Below are 24,351 nucleotides of genomic sequence, written 5' to 3' on the forward strand. Positions count from 1 at the left end.
GTCACAGTAACGCAACTCCTCCAATAACAATAAGGTTTACACAACTTTTTTAATAGTCAGAATGATGTCCAGAACAAGGCATGGTACACTCTAGGGCAATAGGAAGCTGGAATACTGAATAAGAAGAAGAAAATGAATGGACTCCATGTCCATGTATAACAGTTTGATGAGTCCGTGCAAGCTCCTGTTAGTTGTGATATTAGTTGTAACATGTAAGGCTTGAAAGCTGCAAATAGAAAAACAAACCTTTTGACATATTACAGCTGTTTTATAAATAAGCTGTTTTGCATCAGCCTTAATCTGTGACTTATGTGGCATGTGTGATAAACCAAAACCCCCCAAAACAGCCAGAGTAAGTTGTTTACACAACAAATAGTGATTAAAACATTGGCAAATATTCCAGCTAAGATGTCTCTCAATTCATCTTAAGTCAGTAAGATAATCCATTTAAAGTGTTCACTTCTTAAATTCTTGGGAGCCCTGCATTTCACCCAAATATAATATCAGGCTGCATGTAAATACACCAGGTGTCAGCAACAGGTCAAATAGCCAAACACTTCGCCTCAGCAAGGATTAAACTTATGGCTTTTGAATAAAACAACAATATCTTGAACACCAGTCAATCCCGCCCAGTGCTGGGCCCTATTTGTCAATCAATACTTTAGTAATTTGTCTTCTCCTCATTGTTTTCCTTGTCTTGACCCACTTGTGCACAGTGCTTTTTGTCAGACTCATGTCTCTTATTTCAGTACCAAATGTAACCAGGAGTCACTGCTCCCTGGCCTCTGCCTTCAGCCTCGCTCCAACAGCAACCACCCCACTAATATTACTGTGATGATGTGATACTCTTCGGATCCCTGTAGGAAAATTCTTTCCCTCCAGGAAGGTCAGAGCACAGTTTGGCTTCTCAGCAGCACTCCTGAAGCTGGCAGGACTGACTCTGTAGCTCAAGGACACTTTTCAGCACCATGACTCAAACACATGTCCTTAAACCAGTCTGTCTAACCACCGGGCTGGCCCGCCACTCAATGCCTGAGTGTTTTAATCCTTGAAAACATTTCTGCACAGAATTAATGTGCATTAACACATGTTTATATACTTCCTCACATTTGAAGCTACTCTGCATAATTACAATCTCCAGCTGCCGGCCACGGAGCAGCTCACCATGGCAATTAGAGGCTCAGTGCTTTGCTCAAGAGCACCTCAGTGGGACTGCTGAAGGAGTGCTATTGTTTTAATTGTATTACTAAATTTATTACTATTACTAAATGTTAATTCTTGCTGTTTCAAATTTTCTCAGTCGGGTCCAGAATGAAAATGGTGCAATCTTTGAGTGACTGAAGCGTTTTGCAATTCAGAGACAACAGACCTTATAAATGACAATTTTACAACAAGACAGCTGATGTCTGCGGATATGACTAGATTCGCTGTGTGAAATGAAGCCATAAATAATTATACTCAACAATATGGCAAACAGCATTAACAGCTCGTAAATTAGCATAATACGCCAATAAAAACATAACTGTTTTACCAGTAATAAAATTAAACTAACTGATTTTTAGCATTATGGTTGATCAATAAAAATGTATTCCTTAATGAGTTACAAGATCAAGTTTATTCACAATTTATTAAAAACCCTTTAGAGAGTCTTTTGCTGTTCTGAAATCCCTGTAAAACACTGCCTGCCACCTTTTTGCTTGTATAAAAGAAAATGACATCTAGCACATCCTGTTTACAAGACAGTGTTTCTGATAGTGTGTCAGGTCTACAGGCCAGCAACTCGTCTCGTTCTGGTGTTCTCGCTGACTGCAGTGGCTCTTCAGAGCATGTCATGACCTCTTAAACTACCCAACTGGAAAAGGGTGACATCATGCACTCAACACGCTCTCACATGTGTCCACTCGGCGCCCGTGCTGGAGTCGAAACGCCAACACATAAATGACACACACACTGGCAAACACAAATGCACACATGCAGAGATTTTGAGACACTGCTTTAATGTGACAATGACAAAACGCCCACACCGACAAAAACACAGAAAATCAAAAAAACAAGGTCCACTAATGAGACATTCACACAACAGACATTTGTGGCTTTAATGCTGTGACAACTGAATATATTAATTTCTCTTTAGGAACTAATAAATTTAATTCATCTCATAAAATAATTTGCCATGTGCCAGAAAATATACACAATTTAATTAATGGCCAGATGTCTATTATGTCTCTGCTAATAATTATGCAATAACACTGATCCACATGTGTTTTGATCATTTACAGCACTCCTATACTTTATAATGTGAAATAAATAGATTAATTTAGCCTGTAATGTAATTAATAAATATTTGGCTTACATAGGGAATATGATATAAAGAATTTAAAGTCTAGATTCAGTATATATTGTATAAACTTACATATAACATCTTTTTAGTGACATGACTAAGTAATTTGGCTAGATAATGTATTTGCGAAATTGTAAAATGTTTATTAATTAATTGTTATTGTTTAATACTTTTAAATAATTACGTGTTGTCCTCTCTGTTATTAAGGGGTTGTATTGTAGTAAACTGACACAATAGTTCATAATTTATTAAATGTATTAATAAATTAAATGTTCCCCCCTCTGGTCCACAAAAAGAAAAGACGTGAAACAACAACCGTAGTCCCACTCAAAACAAAACTAAATGCGGAGGAATTGAGTCAGTGATGCACTAATACTTGCTGTTGTCGGGAAGGTTCTGGTCTAATTACTACAGTGTCATAACAAAGGTTTCAGTAGTAAAGCAAATTAGCGAAGAAGCGGTTCAACGAATACAACATGCTCTGCATGTACAACTGTAAAACATGGTATCAACAAGCCACCGAGCTCTGTGTCTGTTTCCCATACAGCCTGAGGTTACAGAGGGGGGCGTGGTGCTCTACCAAAACAACACTTACACTATAATGGCGGGCGGCTGTCATATTGTTATGACAGTAGCCTGTAGTTTTAATACATACATCACTCCAAAGGTGATAAAATAATTTAATGCGTGTTTATGTCACAGAATGACTGACAGTCTACCTCAAACGTGGCGCTGACATGACGGTGATTATCGCTTATTTTGCCGTTTATAACATCTATTACATTAGCCTACTGTTAAACGCATGTGAATAAAACACGTTACATTTAGTCGATACGACGTAACTACGTAACAATTCCGCAGCAGCACCAGAGCAGCTGGTTGCAATGTAACAAGCAGGTCGCGCGACTACTGCCCTGGAACGCTGTTATGGAGCTCGAGGGTTCACGAGCGGGTGAACGAGCGGCGAAAGCTGGCAGACATAGCCCGCAGAAACATCGACCAAACTGGGCTTTACAGCCACTGAACTCGATGTAAACACTCCACCGGGGGCAACAAATGTAGATTACAATAACTCTCGAGTATTCCACTGTGATCTTACACAGCGTTTGAGAGCGCCTTATGGAACAGTAGCTAGTCCGAAAACAGGACTGTCCGAGACAAATTAGAAGGCAGACAACTGCACACTCCGGGCCACATGTTCATTTCCCAAGCGGCTGACTGTACGACGAGCCAAGTAACTATAAAAGGACAGAACTCTTGCCTACTTTTAATAAACACAGCTCAAACTTTATGAATTCGCGCCGCCGTTAAAGTAAATTTTAACCAAAGAAAATACAATATGATGGCCTACCTTTGGGTGGCAACATGACCTCCCCATTTTCTCTCTTCGCTGCAGAAATGAAATCAAATCTGCTGATATCGTTGTTGTTGTTACTAGCGTTACTCCCGGGCCCGGAGGTCAACATCAGTTTATGTTTCTTTTTCTCTTCTCCGCCTCCTTTCCCCTTCTCCCTCTCTTTCTCCCGCTGTTTATCTTTGCTCGGTTTCTTGGGTTTGGAGGAGGAAGGCGCTTTGTGGAGGAAGAAATCGCTCTGTTTGAAGACTTTGTGTGTGTTTGTCGGTGGTTGGGAGCCACCGGTAGCAGGCACCGGGGGGTTGCTGCCGCTCGTCTTGGCCGGACTGAAGCTCCACAAACCCGCGCTGCTGCCATAACTCTGCTGCTTCGTGGGCTGCTGGAGTTTCTCTTTGCCGTTACCGTCGCCTCCCACTCCTGCTTCCCTGCTGAGTTTCTTGGGTTTAACGCTCCTCTCCTCGATTCGGACCTTCTTGGGCGGCGGTGGGTTAAAATCCCGGGAAGACTGAGAGCGGTTGTCAAGGGCTCCCTTCGCCTCGGTCGGCTTGACGAGCGGGCTTTTGGCGGTGGCGACCGCCGGGGTTACCGCAGTAGCCGCAGCTCCGGTGAGGTGAACGGAGCCCAGCGAGTCAGCCATCTTGAGGCTTCTCTCTCTATTTACTCTCTTCCCCCAACGGCCGTCGCTGCTGTTTTTTTGCGCGACGTGCAGGCAGGCAGTGGAGGGGCGGGGCAGACGTTTGATTGACAGGCGGACGGGGAGGGGGCGGGATTAAGGCTTGACTGACAGGTAGAGAGGGAAAAACTAGAGGCGGAGTTTCGCAGCTGTATGTCTGTAGCCTACTGTTAATGTATTTTGTGAAGTGATAATAAAAGAGCAAACTCACAGCGTGGAGCAAAGTGGGCCCCAAAAGCCACAGGTTTACTCCACATTATTTGGGTCAAAATTATTTTATTTATTGCAAAATTGTCATGAATTTTAATAATAACTCTGATAGGTCCTACACTTATCTTTGTTATTAATACACCTGTCATTTATTTTATTTAATAATTGATTGATTATTCCATGTATAAAATGTTAGAAAAAAAATTGCTTTGAACAATGTTGGGTAGACTCATTTTTAACAGTGCAACTTATTTACTAATCTGATCATGTTTATTATGTAAACTCATATTGATCAGTTGTTTAGTCTATAAATTCTCAGAAAAACTCTGAAAATCACAGCTTCCCTTGATAAGTTAGTTCTGGACTCACATTTTCTCTGACTTAGTTTATTTATGTTTTGGATTTGGACTTGATACCAGCACCGTGCAGACTGGCCACATGGGTCCAGTGCTTCAGATGAGTCCTCAAATGACTGACAGATTGCGAGGAGAAGTTTGGTGGTGGTTGGATGTGTTTGTTGAAATGGAAACGTTCCCATCAAAGAGATAAACTTGCCCTCTTTCATCTAATCTTGAGCTTATCATTCTCACACGCAGAACACATCATTAGATAGTGTCATGAATCCTCCGGCGCTGTTTACACTTTGATTTATTGAGATGAAAACATTTTCTCCGCTCAGGCTGATTGGCGGGCCTCTCAGCACAAGGCCTGTCAGTGTGTGACAGCCAACCGTGAATACTAAACATGATTAGCGGCAGCACGGGGAGGGTTGTAAAGTTACAGCTGGCCATAAACATTGTGACAGGATTATTGTATGATGCAAACAGAAGTCTGATGTCTGTGTGTGCAGTGGCAGCTTAGGAGAACACCATGAAGTAAGTGTGCGTAAGTGCGTACTGAGCAAGTCAAAGTCTTCCAGCTGTAATCGAATGTTTAATATTCCAGGCGTTAAAAGAAAAAAAAAAAACCTCAGAGCTGACAGAGTTTTCATTTTCTTCAGATGGCAGTGCAGCCTGCCATTACTGCTCACATACACTGAACACTGATTGGCTATATTTATAAGCCATTACATAACATGTTAAACTGCTCCATGGGAAAACTGAGGTGACCCAGTTAAGACAGCAACCTGGCTTAATTTATACTACACAGAGAGTGAAAGTGTGTGTGTGTGTGGGATGGACTGTGCATTCATACTGTGCTACTGAGAGAAAAACACTGCATAGATTATCAGGTGTGAGTAAAACAAAGGGGAGAAAGTTATAAAATGTTCATGAAAAAGTGAAGGAGAGAAAGAAACTGGAGTGGTGAGAGACTCACTGGGTCCTGCTTCATTGTGAATGCATTATACATCTGAAGAAACATTAGTCTACTGTAACCTACACACTTTTAAGCTGCACAGTCCAAAGTTAAGCCTCAATTAACTAGAATACTGTTGGCAGTATAAGTTACCCGTTGGTGCGCTTATACTTTTCTTGACATGGACATAAACTTTAGGATCTTCAGATGTTTTAAGTGTTTGATTCTTAAAATACTCAGTACGGCTTTGTACTTGTATTAGAGTATAAGCTTTGTAGTACTGCATATATTTTTGTGTACTAAGAAAATTCACAGGAAAGGTATACAGCATACAGCTCTCCAACATTGTGGTAGTGGTAGTCTAAAGTGATCCAGCAATAAATGTTCATGTAATTGTCACATGATATGTTAAGAAGTGCTTTGGTCCAAAACTGTGATATAAAACCAAAGAAAAAAAATGCCAAAAATACCTCTGCTGCCAGATTTGCACATGAAATACTGAATGGAGCGTGTTAGTATAATTAATCTGAAATGAGCACTGGCTACATTTGATCACCAGCAAATAATTACAGTATGTGTGGCCACCTGCTGTGCCTCTCTATGTGTGTAAAGCGAATACAAATGTGAAACCCTCAAGGTCTCTATGTAAGACGGTGAGCGAATGTGTGTTTATACCACCTGCTATGATTAATTAATTGTCATATTAGTATGCATGCGTGCGCGTACATTTGGGTGAGCAGATCTTCCAGGTGTGAGAGAGGATCTCCTGCTGTGCCCCCCACCCCCCACACACACACCAAGCTGATACTGACTAGAAGTTCATTTCGAAGTCATTTGTGATTGACACTATCTGATTATGTGTACAGAGATGTTAGCCAGTAGGAGACACAATTTAATTATTTTATTTCTTGTGGCTTCAGAAACAAGTCAAAGTGATTTATTAACCACTTGACTGGTCTATAATATAAATTCATACTTTCTGTATGTACACACAGACACACACACACACACACACTCATACTCACAAATATCTAGTCCCCACACTTTTTTGTTAAGTCATAGCTTACAAATAAAGAAAAAAAGAGGCGCATCTTTACTTAACGTTCATTTTTACTGATTGATTTCTGCAACATACAAACATTTTGGGTGTGAGTGTGTGTTTATGTGTGTGTGTGTGTGTGTGACAGGAGGGGGACGAGGGCGTGGCTGAATGAGAGTCCCACAGGAGGCAATGAGCAAGCAGCAGCGAATCATATCACTCACGCTCACGCCACTAATGATGATTGGAGCAGAAGGGGACATGGGGGGGGGTGGGCTCTCTCTTAAAGGCACAGGTGGGCTCTTTTCTGAGATCGAGGCTAATGTGCGGGTGATGGGGGGGTGGGGGGAGAGAGAGATGGTTCAGCAGAGAGAAATGGAGGCTGAGGAAAACAAAGCAGATGAGAAATGATGAATAAAGTTGAAAAGAATGCCTTTTCTTAACACGTCTATTAGTCCGTTTATGGGCGTATTTTGTTGCTTTGAACCACCAATAAGTTAAGAGATCTATTACTACAGTAAGCCAGCGTGTTGAAAATGACAGCCTTTCAAAAATGAAAAAGGCATAAACGAGGGTGGAAGTGGAGGAAGATGAAAGAGAGAAAACAGCAGGGGAAGTGAGAACGGGAGGAGAGGAGAATAATGAGATGCTCCTTGTCCAGAGCAGGAGAGCCATCTCTGTGGCATGTTTCACTTTAAAAGAGCAAGATGAGAGACAAGAAAAATAAAATCAAAAAGTGTGAAAAGTAAAAAGACGGGGGGAATATGTGAGAAGAGAAGAGAGAAGTGGGGGTTTGGATGGGGAGCAGTGGACTTGTGACGCAATAAACAACCGCGTATACAAAAATAACTTTAAAATACCATTTACAAAAAACGACCATTATTATTATTATTATCATCATCATCATTAATATTATTATTACAATCTTATTAGGAGCCCGTTGTAACTATCTGAAAGGGGGCCAGCTCGCAGTCTATGTGTTTCCTCTGCCAACCAATTAAAACAATTTTTTTTTCAATCTTTTTAAGCATATAATTCGAACGTAAAAATAAAAAATAAAACAACCCTGAAATATTTGCCAGAAGCAAAAAAACGAAAACAAAAGGGCAGCAGAATAATTTACAGTTTGACGGGGAGACATTGTGTAGGGGGAGGAATCGTCATCATCATCATCATGCACTGACTTTCTTACATCTTCTGTTAATAAGAATATTTAAGAGATAGCAAAAAAAATCTGAAATATTATATACCTAACCTGCCCTGTACACTTCTTTATCTTTATAAAAAATGCATATACTGTATAGTTACTGTAGCTAATGAAGGAGAAGTTAGCAGAGAACAATAAAAATCAGGAGAAAACAGTAGTCCTGGGTCCCAAGCTGCTGTAGCCTTATTGGATCATTGTCTCAGACATGTACAGCAGCATGTGAAGTACGACTTTAGCCGTCAGATGAGAAACCAAACAAGTTAAAGTTTAATATCCATCTGTCAAGATCCATAAGAGTTTCACTTGATGTGTGACATTCATACTTCCAAACACTGAGGTTTGTTGTGAGTAAACTGGCTGCTAAAATAGAAACATGCATGGTCGTTCATCTGAGGACCTCACCAACAGGAGGAGGAGGAGGAGAACGGAAGAGAAAATGGGAAGAAAATGAAATAAAACAGTAAACATGAGTCCCGAGTACAGGCCAGGGGAAGCCAAAAACACAGAGACAGAAAGGAACTGAAGAGAAAAGCCAAATTAAGAAGGACTGTCATTGGCTGTCTTCTCTGAGGGGCGGACTAAGGCAGGCTCATGGTCCCAGCAGTGAAAGCCAGAGTCGCAGGGCTGACGATGAGTTTGGCCATTACCGGTGTGTTTTAAGGTTATTAAACTCTGCTGTGACTGGAAAATGGGGCCCTCGGGTTTTCTAGGTACACAGCTTCTTAAGCCAGTGCTTCCACAAAAGGATCAATCTTAGGGCTCTGAAGGTGATAATAAAAAATGAGAGGGATTAAGAAAACTACGTATGATGTTTTTTTTTTCTTTCATCTTTGCTTTTTATTGTGAAATACTGGATCGTTTTACCTCTTCAGGTCTCTAAAAACTATTCAAATGAATCAACATGAGAAGAAAACATCACTCTTTGGTTGAGCTGCAAGCAACTCAAAGACAAAATAAAACCTGTGACAAGGGGCAACAGGTCGAGATCGGTTTGTTTTGAAGGATCATAAAAAGGATCAAAAAAAAAAAAAAAAGCTGGGAAACACTGTTTCAACCACTTTCACTGAACTGTTCAGTTTTAATTTTCTGTCTCTGCTTTGAGCTTTTGCATTCTAACGCCACGTCTGCATGGTTATTAATGTCCAAAGCCACAGAATCAATACTAAACTAAGCTAGCTCCATATTTAACATACAGACACAAATGGTATCAATCTTCTCATCTAACTCCTGGCAAAAATGCGAATAAGCATATTTCATATTTCCTAAAATACTGAGCTAATCCTTCAACAGCCACAGAGCAGGATTCTGGAGCCAAATATGCCAACGACTGACGACTGCAATGGCCAAACCCTGTCAGCCTTATTCCTCTGGTAAACAGGGAGATCAGTGTAGAAATGTATGGGACTAGAGCTGACATTACTGCAGCTAGCACAGGAAACAAATCCCACAGGACAGAGGTCAGAGGCAGGTGAATGTTGGTAACAGTCAGCTCTAGTCTTTCTGATTCTATGCTGATCCTTTGTAATGTAGCACCAGCACACAGAGAGAGAGAGAGAGGGAGAGTGAGAGAGAGAGAGAGAGAGAGAGAGAGAGAGAGAGAGAGAGAGAGAGAGAGAGAGAGAGAGAGAGCACCCTGGCAACCTGTACATACCCAACAGAAAAGGTTGCATCATGGGTAACAGATTATCTAGGTTCGCTTTGAAGATTGTTGTTCATTCAGTAGGAGGAAGCAGACACCGTCTGGGAGTTCAGTTAAACCTCAGGAATCAGCTTCCCACAGTAGCTTTTCTGATTAAAGATAATTCCTGATTTATGACAACAGAAGTAACTTTTCTCATTTGGTATGAAACAAAATGTTCTTCCTGTTAATTTAAGGAGAACACTTTTTTAATTTAACATATAGGTTACACCTACATTCCTCTTCATTTAGCCTAAATGGACAAATCTTCATTGTCTACAGCTCAGAGATATAAACAAGACCATTTCTACTCTCAAGTCACCAAAAAAAAAACCAAAAAACAAAAATGACAGGAACTATCCTTTAACCATTAACAGGGAAATAACCAGACTGATCCCAGGTCAGCATCTAGAGAAGTCAAAACCTCTAACATCAGCAAGCTGAGCAGGAAAACGTGGGCTTTGTTCTAAAATGGACAAGCCACTTGACCGGTAAGTGTTCTTCTGCTTTGCACAGTGGCACTTTGAAGGAAGGACTGAGGAGGAGGAGGAGGAGCCCAGCCTTAACAAGCTGTTGGCACAGAGTTACACAGAAGGTGTAACTCTGTGTAACAATGTGCCGTCTGTCTGTGTGGCATCTATCAACTTGGTTTGTGGACCAGCCATGTGAGATCGGCAGAGTCCGTCTCCTGACAGGCGAGGACACTGCTGGTGGACGGGCAGACGGATCGTTCCATCATGTCCACTCCAGGGGGGGTTCTCGAGGACCTTTGGGCTGGATGCAGCGGTTACCGAACCCTGAAAGGAGAGGAGGCTCTCAGCTGGGGTTGAATTAAATAAAATATAGCCAGAACTTTCCGCCCAGGAGGAAAACGCGCCTTGAGTTCTTGCCTGGTCTCAAAACCATCAAACATTTTCTGCACATGCAGCCTAGAGCTACGCTTCCAATCAGCAAGAGCAATGCCACACATAAAAAAACAGATGACATTAATAGAAACTGTGTTTGTCAGCAAAGGTTTTTGCACAGACTGAAAAAAAAGTTCCTCAGAGGGTTGAGCAGTGGAAACCTGGCCAACAGCAGCGTGCAGTCACAGAAATAAAAAAACTAAAAGGTAAAATCACAGATGTCAGGACATCTAAAAGAGGTAAGACAGCAGACTTACCCACCCAAGTCTGCTTTGCTGTCTGTTGCTGTGGTGCCAGGAGATGCAGGGTCAGCTGGAGATGTCTTCTTAACACAGTCTGGCACATCTACATACAGGCAAAAACACACACACACACATTAATGGAGAGAAAATATTGAGGGAATATCAGTGATGTATGTGCTCAGGAGGTTTTCTGTAACAGTTTTAGTGATGCAAGACCTAGATCTATAAATTATAAAGATCTATAAATGCTGCTACTGAGTTATATTCATAGCAAAAAAAAATCACTGCAGAATTCAAGTCAAACAGTTCCTGTCCCTTTTGATTATTCTCTCTCTGTCTCTCACACACTGAAACTACTGAAGCAATAAATTGGAAGTAACCGTCATAAAATAGTCTTCGTACCACGGATAAGCATATACACACATTTTTCACTTCACCTCTCCACAGACATGTTTTATCTGTTTCCCCCCCATTCTCTCTCTCTCTCTCTCTGTATCTTTGTTTCTCTTCCGTTACTCACTCTCTCGCTCTTACAGCTGCCCTTTTGACAAATGCTGTCAGGCTTATCGTGCGCAGGCTAATTTGTAAAACACTGAAGGCCCATCTCCTCCCCTGCTCTGTTGACTAACTACTATGAACACATAAACGCAACACAAACAAGGACAAACACACAGGGTCTCGCGAGCGGATGAGCGCCTCTGCACACGCCAGCACACAGATAAATGATGTGCGTGTTCGTACCTTTGAGTGAACTGCTCCATTCAGCTGAGGCTGACGTTCTCACTTCCAGAGGGTCTGGCAGAGAGCGGGAGAAAGAGTGAATCAGACGAAGAAAGAACAACTGATGACCAAAGGTTAAGACACACGCACATTAAGCACAAACAGACACACACCCACATATGCAGTCACACGTTTCCTTTCAAACTCACAATGGCCTCACAGCATCTTTCCATTTTTCCTCACCACTCAGCCTTTAATCCAATCTTTCAGTCACAGAGCAGAAAGAACAACCTCCACTTTGGGCCTCAAAGGTGCCTCAAAGCTTTATGTTCAACAGTGTAACATATTTAGAATAAGTGATATTTCTCTGAAACGTTATGAGGCGGCAAAGGCAGGTGACAGCTATGATCTTTCAGAAATCACTCCAAAAGCAGTAATCTGTGACTGAGTGTTGTCTATTTCAAAGAAGATCTTCACACAAACACCTCTGCTGCAGGTCTGAAAAAGCTAATGCTGCCCTCCAGTGTTGTAACACTGAAAGAGCCTCTCACAAAAGCGACGTTCACTTTCAACACAAACGTTTGATCTCCTCTCCACTGTGTGCTTGAATGTGGTCGAATATTTTAAGGCTCTCCTCCTAAAAACATCAGAGCGCCGCACAGGAATTAAAAAAAAAGAAAACAGCAAACGGCAACAGGGTGGCCAAGTTATTTAAAAAAGACTATGCTGTGAAAGAGAGGTTGCAGGCCTGAAACCTGCAATGTGTGCGTCCATCTGTGCGTTTGAAGTGAGGATGAGAGCGGCTGAGCCCCTACCTGTTCACACATTGTAAAGGACCAGATCAAATAGAAAAAGAAAATAATTTTCCTCCTGTTATAGCTAATATCAGAAGCTACTGACCAATCAAACAACCACTGCTCATGGTTTTAGTACTAGGTTTTCCCTTGCAAACATGGCACTTACAGCAATACAATGCAGCACCTACCACCTAACAAAGCAACAGCCTACTTAGCGCTTTACCTTTTTGTTTTTCATACAAATACTCTCTTCTTTTCCTTCAAGTTCATAATCACTGATCAATCCACCTTTTTTGTTTTTTGTAGGATGGACCCAGGAGGTGAGCCAGTGAATTCACAGCACTGGAAACACACCTGTGAATCTTGACCAATGCAAACGCACCTGTGGCCAGTATGAAGGACTCAGGGGTTCTCGCAGGGAGGGGGGGAGGGGAGTCGTCGCTGTCCCAGCAGTCTGGGTTAAAAGGTCAGAGGTCAGATGAGAAGCAACGTTAATTACTGACCGGAGAGGAAAGACAAGAGATCGGCAGTGAAATGACAGAGAGAGAGACAAAGAAAAGCTCAGTTGCTGAAACACATGACAAGTGTTGATCCCTTGATTTCTTCTTGTGAGGATTAGCAGGAGTTCAGGTACACAAAACTACACAAACACAAAGCTGCTTTATCACAAAAAGAAGCTTTGATGGTATTAAATCAAACAAAAATCAATTCTAATAATATTAAATATGCTGGTGTAGCTGAGGTTTAAAAGCACTTTTTTCAGTTTTTTGATTTGTTGAATATGACATGCCTGTACTGTTTTTTATTTTATTTTATTTTATATTTATTTATTTTATTCATTAACAATGTTATGAATATGTCATAAGTTAATGTAATAAGTAATCATGTTGTCAGAATATGGCTGTGCTCTCTGAATGTGAATTTCCACATTTAGTTCCTGTTTGAATATTTATTTTGGTTATGCTGTGTGGTTGCTGTTTTTGTGCGATTTGTTTTTGTCACACATTTGACTTTTGTTAGCTCTGCATTATTATTAGAGTAATATTTTGTTGTGTTTTTCAGAAGGGTCTGGGGAAGTGGGGTTTGTCATTATAATTTGCCCTGATAAAGGAAAACTAATAAACAGTGTGTACAAAAAAAACACGCACACATACGCTATGATAAGCTATGGTTTGATATTTTTAATCATCTTTTTCTCTAAGATTCCACCCAGATTAATTTTAACAATTGTTTTTTATAACCACTAAACATACAATTAAAAGTGTCACTCATGGTCTCTGTAGCAGACATGTAAGGATAAATAATAAATCACAAGCATTGCTTAACACACTGCTCAGACACTGTTAATATAAATTTGTCATTCTTTTACTGGGTTTTTTTTTTTTACTGGTTAATAAACGTACAGTCTGTCTTTTTAAGTTCCTGGTATGACAGATTGATTTGCCTCTAAAAATCACTGACATGCTCCAGACTGCCATGATTACATTACATTCTCCTAATCTTATCCTCTTCAAATTGAGTATTGTCTGACAATCTCCATCTCTGAGGGCAATGCTGCCTTTCTATGCTGCTTTGGAAAATTACCCACAGGTCATTACCATTATGATTAGCTCCTGCTGCAGCATGTCGTAAGAGGGAAGCAATGCAAGAGGACATGTAATAAGGAAAAAATGATCTTTGTTTTGAGTCCCAGCTGGTTCACTTCTGCTACTGGTTCATCCAAACTGAAAAATGTGCCGATGTGAAATACAGTCCGTTACTGTGACGCAGTTCCACCTCTGTTTACCGTATAAACTCAATTATCTCAGCTTGACACAACTCTGATTTATTTATAGGGCCTAACAATAATAACTTGCTAGTGTTTCTCTTTGATAGAAAGCAAGAAAAAATATGGCTCCTTTTAATGCAAGGCCAATATCCAAGAAGACATTTTGTATTAATAGCCTAATTATCGTCTCTTTTGCTCTTGACCCCTGAATTATATTTTGTCCAATTCATCTAGGGGGAAATTTACTCAGAGGAGTATAATGCCGCCTTTATAAAGGATGAGCGTAATTTCCTGCGTAATTTCCTCACAATCTATGTTTCTCCTACCTTTGGCATCATTTTAACTGAAGCATACTGACTCACATAGTTAGAAATCCTAACAATCTGTGTACACTTTTCTTCCTCCAATGCTTCCCCTGTTAATTTTGGGTCTGAAGAGGTTTTAAGCATTGTGTGCTACTCATTTGAAGCTGGGAGTTTTCCTACTGGGTTTACACACTGCCCATCGAAAGAACATAAACCAGCCTTGATTAGTGTAACATCAGTCTTCATGATGGTCAGAGTTCGGTGCTAGTTAATCTAGCTTTGCACCGTTTACAGGAAAACATTAGGTGACTGTACAGCAGGTTAATGTCACCATGAGTGACGAGGGGAAGAGTCAGCAGAGACAACATGATATTGCTGTTACTGAAATAGCCCGGTGCTGTTAACGATGCAATTACAGACTCCAGCTTCAGAGAGAGACTTAACAGAATAATTAAGGCTGTTAATCACTTGTGGTCAGTGTTGTTACAGACACAGGCGACTTGGTAAAAATAAAATAAACCTGCTTTATGTGACGGCTGTGAATTACAAGCAAAATAATGAGTGGGTAATATTCAGTAACTGGTAATAATTTAATATTGATTATTAAAAGGTCAATTACATTGATAGCAAATCATAGCTTTTACTTGGCATCTATAATTATTGTCTTTCTCATACATTTTATTAGATTTTAATCTTATATCTCTGTTTATTTATAATGTTTTACATAATTGATTCCAAATGCTGCCTCATAATTTGCATAATGTGTTTCCATGCTTTTGAGTTTAAAATGCTTCTGTCTCATTGCAGCAATGAAGCAATGTAAAATGTACCCAACTGTATGAAATACGCATTTTAAACTGATTGATTGATAGTGCAACCAGGAAAAAAAAACAAGCAACCACCAGCTTTCCCTTGACCAACCACAAAGCAGCAATTTGCTCAATGCAACTCATCAACAAGCAGTCATTAGATTCTTGCAACCAATCAAACAGCAGCCATTAGCTTTTCATGACCGATTACAAAGCGCTGCCGCAGCCCGAACAAATAATGAGCCAGAAAGCCAAGCAAACCAAAAACAGACCACTTCAGGATTGTGAGGCAAACAATTCTGCATTTGGTTTTAAATACTGGAACGACCTGAGGAGAGCATAATGTGTGATGCCAGACATTTAAATGCCGACCACAAGATTTAAATTTCATTTTTATTGTATCAGAGAAACAGGTCACTTTGTTGGGACAGTTTGTCAGTGTGTTTCCTAAAACAACTCATATGTTTTTAATTGTGGCTGTTGGTGTTCCTTGGTATAAATGAGGAAAACAATAACAGCACCATGCACATGTAAGTTCTAAGAGTTTGTGATTATTTCCTTCTTTCTCTGCTGTTCCAATTTTTAACAGCCTCAAAACAGGCTACTTTTTTGTGGAGAGTTTAAAGAGATTAATTCCCTTTCAAACATACTTGTTGGATTCTAATCTGGAGTAAAAGATCTGTGTTAAAAAGACATTTCACATAAAAGTAAAGTACGCTGTTGTTAAGGACCACTAAAAAGTAAAACTAATCACTAACATTTTTACTGTAATACATCCATAAACTAGTTGTTTTACTGAAAACTATTTCAGTTTGAACAAAAACTAACTTTGAATACAGCCTAGATTACTTAAACTTAAAAGTGTGGCGTTTCTCCTTATTCCAAGAGATTCTCTTTGTAAAACTTACAGTAGTTTTTATGTGAAGTAAGTGCACTGCTGGCCGACTGCTTCACATCATGCCTCCTCAGAGTCTCATCCAAATATCTAAAAATGCAGTTAAGTTATTTCATCCAGAGCCCATTCAAGATCAAAACCGTTCCAGTCCAGGCAAAATCCAGTTCAATCCGCTCCATTTCACATCAGCTGCAAGTATCACAGCAAGAATCAGATTTCAGAATCTCCTGATTTTGAAATCAAGAGGAGGAGAAGGGATTTCGTTCCCTGCGCCCCAGAAGATCAAAACCTCATCACTGCAGTCGTGACAGTGCAGCCATACCGACGAGTACGCAGCAAAGTGTGACACAGCTCTGCTCAACCCAACGTGCATCAAAGTGTGTATTTGAAACGTGTTTGTCAGTATCATGCAGTGTTGATCCTTCACCATCCAACATGCACACACAGCTCTCACTCACAACTGCACTGAAACGAAAACACACAAAAACAGGATTCCTTTCATTCTTTCTCCTGTTTGCAAATTCGCTCACTTAGACAAACGCACACGAGCTGAAAGCAGAAGAGAAGAGTTGTTTTGACAGATGTTTGCCTGTTAACATTTGCAGCATTCCTCACAAACCAAACCAATTAGTTATACAGTCATGCTTTAATGAGACTCACTGGAAACTATCTGACTCTGTTTTTGTTGCTTATTCCTTTCTTCCATGTCTCCTGTTTTTTCTTACTCCGTGACTCTGACTTTCCCCAGCAGTAAGAACAGTATAACAGTGTGCATGTGTGTTGACAGATATAACTTGTCATTGGCATGTGGTCTGTCTGAGACCTCTGTCTTCTTACTGACCCAGACAATGACTCTACGGTGTGGTTTCCCTGAGCATATGTGAGCCTGGATAATGAAGACAGGTTGTCAGACTAACTCTCAGCGTTTAAAGGAGAAGAACTTGACCATACTCCTTATAGATGAGCTGAACCTAACTTTGGTGTTCAGCTGAGTTAATTAAATGTTGTTTGGATCATTTCTGAGTCAGTTCAACTTATTTAGCAAGCTGGTGTTCATTTATCCAAACTGCTGTCTCAATCTGACAAAACAATGGAGTCCAGACTTCCATTTATCTGACTAACTTTATAGTTAATTTGTTGGCTTCTTTGTTAATCGATTCTGTTAGGAAAGCAGCCAGTTAGCTGAAGGAATTAGATCCACTCATTCAATTACAGAAGCTGATTGACATACTTGCTGTGGTTGCAGGGGGTGATGGAGAGCTATGCCCTGCGATCGACATTGGCAGCACCTTCCTGACTGGCTGCTGGTCTCCATGGTGAAGGGATGCAGTTACCGTGGCTGTTGCCATGGATAGATTAGTACGATAACCCTCCTTTCCTCCGGACAGCTCTCCATCCCCCTCCTCATCCGAGTTATCGGAGTGCAGGGGGTTGGTGAAACTCAGGGCAGTCCGAACAGGAGTAGAGGAGGAGGAGGAAGAGGAGGAGGAGAGGTGAGAGGAGGAGGATGAAGATGGGGCGACACGGTCTGAGGAGGAAGAAGAAGAGGAGGTCTTTGGGAACTGTTTTTCGGGGCTGTTGCCGGGCTTAGCCCATGCTGCATGGCCAGCTTTCACCTCCACTTTCTCCCCTCCCTGCGCCTCCCCCTTCTCTCCACTCTTCACAGGGAGGTGGTTTGGTCTGGCTGGGGCGTCTCCGTCTGCATGACTGTCCCCACCTGCTCCTCCCTCCGTGCCTGAGTCTTCCGACAGCGAGGAGCTGGACGTCAGCAGGGATTGGCCAGAACGGGATTTGAAGGCATGGCTTCTTTGCAGCATATTCACACTGTTGGCTGAACCACTACCGACCCCACCTGCTACTCCCATCGAGGAGGAAGTGTCAAAGCTACGAGGTCCTTCCTGCAGTGGCACCTTTTTAATCTCAATGCTGAGCTTCCTCTCGATGCGAGGAGCACCAGAACATTCAACGACAGGGGAGAGGGGCGAGGAGGGAGTCTGAGTCTGGCTTTGGCCTGATTCTGATTTTGATGATGCTGAAGACAATTTGTTGCTGTAGTTGTCATTGAGATCCAGATTTGAGACCTTGGTCTGCTGTTTTTGACTTTGTAGATCTTGGTCTCTCTGTTCTGGGTTCTGACTGGGTTCTGACTGGTTCTGCTGCTGGTCCCCGTCTTTATTCTGAAAGAAAAAGGAAGCGAAGAGACCCTTTTGAAAATGCATTTTCACCCAGAAATCACCTAAAACCACTCCAAAAAACATGGCATTTCAAAGTTAAAAACATAAAATGTTACAACAGCCCAAAGGTACAATCACATTACATTTATGTCCTATAAACAGTCACATAGTCATACATAGATATGGAGAAGTTATTTTCCCACTATATTTTATCACCCTGTTGAGATATTGAATATTTCACTATCAGTCGACAAACTGCGATCTAACCACAGGACATGTCCAATAAAGTCTTTGGAGAAGACTCCTGATGTGACACTTGTCAACCTCTCATTTGAATACTGAGCAACACTGTAGGTTACTCTGGATAAGGACGTCTGTGAAATGCGAAACATGCAACAGCTTTTACAGGTCAAAATACCATACAAACATACATACATGCATGGAAAAACTTTACATGCACAAAAAAACATAAAAAGCCCAAAGTAACACAGATGTGGTACATGGTATAAACAGGTACAAAAATACCCATTGTGTATTTAGACAAGCTGTGTATTTCTGCTGTATTCACCACCTCACCTGTGTCACATTGTGCTGTGTAGTAGCCAGGACGTGTATGAGAGGTTTGGGGTGGTAGCGGTCGTTGTCCTGCCGTACGTTGGTGACGGTAGGGAAGGCTGAGGGGGGAGACGGGGTCAGAATAGGGGGTACAGGGTGAGGCTCCGGGGGCTGGAGAATCTCCTCCTTAACGTCACCTTCTGCCTGGGAACTAGACAGAGAGAGAGAGAGAGAGAGAGAGAGAGAGAGAGAGAAAACACAAGAAAAAGCGAGCTCAGTTAACAGAACAACAGAGCTAAACCCAGACAGGGTTTTCACTGAATGAATATTACACACTCAGAGAGAGAGCGAGACGGGCTTTCATGTTTTCTAACATCTCAATTCCACAGAACCCACAATGCAGCAGAGGTGCTATAATTAAAACACTAAACTCATAGCCGAAGCTGCACATTACAAAGACACAGGCATTTATTTTTATGTCAACTGCTTTTGCTTTTTCTTATAGTACAAGCTGTTTTAATGTTGAAGTACAGAGCGAGATTGTTTGCTTTTGATAAAACAAAATAAGCCTGAAGGTGCATTAAGCAAAAAGTTTGAAAACAGCATTAAAAAAAAATAATAAAATAAGTAAAATGATGAAAAGGCAAGAATTTCATCATGCTGGTCAGACATCTTCAAAACATTTAAATTATTCTCCATCTAAAAAAAGGAATGATGAAACTGAGGTGATGAAATTAACTCATATTAAATTCATTTCACACATGAATGAAACTAAAAGACACAGTGTCTGTCCATGTTGTGAAGCTGAGTTTTAAACCACTAGATGGCAGAATTTGTAACAACATCCTCATAGTATGTCAAAACAGGAGACATACTGGAGACAGACTCCATGTCCTCAGATGTTAGGTGTCAGTCCGCTCTTGCCCATATTTTGTGAATTCATGGTTGACATGACGTGTTGATGTGAAGCGAACTGAAAACAGACTCTGAATCAGCTCTACAAAGTTTATCCCTCTACATTCATTTTGATATATCTGGAACTGTGGTGCAGAGTCTAAGATAAATTTCCCGAGGGGATATTCAAGTACTGTATTTTTTCCTGTTCTATTGTATTCCATTATTTTCTATGCAGAAACCTACTGAGGCATTTCTAGTCCATGCCAAAGGGGTAGTGTTAAAAAAAAGAAACAATTAATTCTCTCTTCAGTCACTAAAGTGTGTAGTAATGCATGAAGAGTATTCTGTATTGTACTTAACACTGTTCAACAAACACCTTTAACATAACCCGTACGGCGCATTTTGGTAACTTACAATCTACCTATAGCTACACACAGTGTAGGTGGGTGCATTACATACAGGAAGTTGAGGTAGTGTCAAAGCTAGCCACACAGCGATGGAAAAATATACATTAAGACACTGTTCTACATTTACATATGCATGCAAATATATACACTGAGAAAAACAGTGAAAGGATGTGGTGATGTGCTAAATCAAGGGCACATGACTGAAGCAAGAGCCAACATAGGACTGACTGCACATGATGCTACACGTGTGTATGTGAGCCAATCAAAGACAGACAGACAGAAAGTCAGACACAGAGAGAAGCTGTAAGATAGAAGAACGGGGGATTTCCTTTTCTTGCAGCTATACTATATGAGGCTTCCTCACAGAGCTTCAGCCCTGCAGTGCTGCTGCCATTGGCTGCTACTCTTTTGTGACGGGGCTTACTAAATGCCACGTGTATATTCACTTATTTACATTTCTGTATTCTTAATTTTTGACAATAATTTTAAGGAAATGTGGGGGAGAGAAAATAAACTAACAAAAGGAAAACATGCAGGGATTTGGAGTAACAGCCTCAACAGAGAAAACGATTATTCCTTTAGAGTTTTCTTTAATGAAAACGCACATTACTCGTGAGAATTACTTTGTCTATATTGTCTACAACGTCTGAGTAAGCAAAAGACATATTTAAAAATAACACAGATGATTCCCACTGGTGCACTGATTGTTTCCATGGGAATATGAATCATTCAGATGCCCCAGAGTTTATTGAGGCCCTACATCCCTCTAAGATAAGATAAGATGAAACTTTAATGATTCCTAAGGGGAAGCTGAGCTGTTACAGGAGCTAACACTAATAAGCCACAGCAAAACAAATAAGCAGTATCAACTAGCATACAGGAAATGGAGGTTACAGGCATAAAACACATCAGGCAACTGCAGCATTAAGACACGCATGAAGAAATGTAGAAATATGTATTAGAATTTTTATGAGGGTTTACATGAAGTGAATAAAGTGGTAGTAGTATTTTCCCTGAAGGGGGAAGTGATTAGCTTTTACTAACTAACACCTTCAAAACACTGTGCAGAAAATGGGCAATACATGTTGTGCAGATAATCTGAAACATCAATTCATCAGTGACCATAACTTATAAATAACATTTACATTCAGATTTCTCAAACTTCTGCCACAGATTTATGCTTTTTTCTTTTTTTTAATGAATCATGAATTTTTCCCTTAAAGCTGTAAAAAGATTACGTGTGTAAAAGACAAGATCTCTAAGAATCTGTGACTATTTTAAATCACTTCAAAGAACTGAAAACTACAAAACTAACCATACGCTCCTGCTCTTCTACTTTTGCCCTAAAGCATAAAAATACTACAACCAGCCATGGTGCTCTGGCATGCTGGTGACACACTTAAGAGCTAACCATGAACACACACACACACACACACACACACACACACACACACACACACACACACACACACATTATGCACACATGCACACACATGCAAGCTAAACTCCTACACATAAACACACGTGTGCACACAGATTCACGCCTTCACAAGAACTTGAAATTTATGTAATGAAACCACCCACACTCATAAATAAATGCACAAACTCAAACACACACACACACGACAAGTGCACTGTGCCCTCCACATATGTACTCCAGAGGGAAGATGCTGCAATTTTAATCAGAGCACAGGTTCACACTGGGACCTGCATGCATTCATACGAGGTAGGGTGAGCTAGAAGGGGATGGAGGAGTCAGGAGTCAGACTTGGTCCTGGTTTCAGGTTCTGCTGAGGATCCATTCACACAAACAACCAATAAACGAAGCAAACTGCACCACACAGCTTAAACCAATATGTGTTTCTGCCTGCTGGATTCGATTCTTATCTGTTTAACTGTCTACAAATGACAAGAATGAACAACTTGGCAACGCTAACAAGCACTGCCAAGCTGCATCAAGAGACATGTACCAATTGCAACAGCAAGGCCTCAGGTGCCTCAGTTAAAGAGCTGCATCTCTACAGCCCAGACTCACACTGGGCTGATTAGCAGCCCTTAAAAACACCTCTAGAATATATTAATTTCTGAATAACAAGCCTTATTTTCCTTAATAACCATTCATCAGTAATAGTACCTTAGGTTTAGGTTTAGATCTAAGATACTCTGTAGGATTATAGAGGTTGAAGGACACCAACTACATAGGGACAGTAACTAAGAATATGTCAAAATATTAAATGCCATCTATTTGTACTTTAAAGTTTTCAATATTTGATATGCTCCAGACACAATGTGGTATGGAAGCTGGATGCCCAGTCCTAATAGTAGAAGTGGAGGACATGACTCTTTCTTTATGAAACAAAGGGATGATATAGACAGAAAAAGACACATACTGCACCAAAGAGTGAGAAAAACAGAGAGAGACAGCCATATATTCCTGACCGTCAGGCTCTGTCCCACTTCCAGGAATGCTTCCTATTTTGGCAGCATTTCCAAGCTCGAATTTGTATGTTTTACTTAGAACAGGAAAGAAACTTCTCAGTAAGCAGATCGCTTGCAGCTACATCCCAAAATTAGGACCTCTGAAAATGTTTGCTTTCCCATCCAACCGGCTGCTACAGTAGACAAATTCAGGAAACCAAGAGCATGATAATTTTAGTGCGGCAAGAGAATGAAACAAAGGTCACGTTAGCTCAAATAAATGATTCTGCTGGTAACCAATTTATATACCCGTTAAAATGAAGACTGATTCAGAGCAAGGAATTAAATATATAAAGTAAAGCACATGGATAAAGTCAGAGAACATGATTCACACATTAACACACAAAATGCTGTCAAACTCTAAAGTTTTAGACAATGCTTCTAGCAACAGGTAATTAAGTGAAACAGCGTCTCCTGGCAACAAGATGTCCTCTGTGACACTAAAGCAGCAACACTGAGACAACTCTCTGAGCAATGGCATCCATCAGGCTCATTTAAAAGGTTGCAAAGAGTATGTGTTCCTGCATTAACAGGGGAGAGAGGCTGAACCTTCTCTGGATAAATCATAAGAGGAGGGAAGTGGAGACTGAACATGAGCTGGATGAGAGAAAGTGGAGCACAACCCCTGCTGGGCACATATAGCAAAATTAAAAATGAGAGGATAGGGAGGAAAGGAGGCAGAGAGAAGAAGAGCAACAAGAAGACGGGCTGAGAAAGGAACGAGGAGGGGGAACATTTGGGAAAGAAAGGCTTATAGAGGAAAGGAGAGAGGGCATCTATATGTGTTTATGCATTACAGATCCAGAGTGTATATCTTTTCTAAATAATACGCCTATGTGCGGGTAAAGAGCGTATTTGTTCCCAAAGAGGAGGAGATCAAAGATGTAGCAGTTTTACTTCAACTAGCCTAGGGTTGTGGCGCGTTCAGCACCATGTAGTGTTGCACAGTATTGCAAAGTGTTGCAAAATGGTCTATAAATACAGCTCATCCTCAGGCCACAACAGTTGGTAGCAGCCAAACACAAGTTAACTTCAGTGAAGTGGAGGCCGGGAGCATCTGTGGGCTGATGGGCAACTAATGTGTCAGAAAGCTTTGGTTCGTTTGAGGTGGAAACAATGCCTGCTGTTTCTGTTTGGTCAGTGTAATATGTTTTCATTGTGCGCCCCACACAAACTGTTCTGTGCTGTAATTTGGGCTTTTTTTTTTCTGTGAGTGTTCCTCCTACAAAACACAACACCCACTGTGTTCAGTGACGGGCCGCTTCACACCTACTGCTCACTTCTCTGTAAGCCTGTTCATTCATCCGTGTGGAGGATGAGTGCTGGTCAGTTTATTCTTCAGCTACAGCCGTGTTGCAAATGACAGGTGACATGACAGGTCCAAACACAAAACACGTCTTACCTGCGTATGCGGGGAGGTTTAGGAGGTGGTGTGTCCCATCTCTCATCTTCTGACTGGTGGCTCGCTTTGTCTGGACTGCTTTCATCCTGACATGTGAAAAGAAAAAATTATCAAAAGTATGCAGACACAAAAATAAAATTAAAATATAATCTGATATATATTTTATATATATATTATTGCTATACTTAATGCTGTACTT

The 24,351-nt window shown here is 40.9% G+C and overlaps 1 protein-coding gene across 2 annotated transcripts in view; it reads right to left on the reverse strand.

Annotated features, from left to right (window-relative positions):
- LOC121176417 overlaps positions 1-24,351 on the reverse strand; it is a 75,753-nt gene that overhangs the window by 27,587 nt on the left and 23,815 nt on the right. The window contains exons 12-17 of one of the 2 annotated variants that reach the window (XM_041030472.1): positions 24,153-24,238; positions 18,990-19,179; positions 17,471-18,416; positions 12,845-12,916; positions 11,687-11,740; positions 10,965-11,048 (exon numbers count right to left, since the gene is read on the reverse strand). In XM_041030472.1, the coding sequence (XP_040886406.1) occupies positions 10,965-11,048; positions 11,687-11,740; positions 12,845-12,916; positions 17,471-18,416; positions 18,990-19,179; positions 24,153-24,238 (1,432 nt within the window). The remainder of the gene's footprint in view (positions 1-10,964; positions 11,049-11,686; positions 11,741-12,844; positions 12,917-17,470; positions 18,417-18,989; positions 19,180-24,152; positions 24,239-24,351) is intronic. The other variant, XM_041030473.1, reaches the window with a different exon arrangement.

Source organism: Toxotes jaculatrix, chromosome 22 (genome assembly GCF_017976425.1).
Source record: "Toxotes jaculatrix isolate fToxJac2 chromosome 22, fToxJac2.pri, whole genome shotgun sequence".
In the NCBI taxonomy this organism is placed as follows: domain Eukaryota; kingdom Metazoa; phylum Chordata; class Actinopteri; family Toxotidae; genus Toxotes; species Toxotes jaculatrix.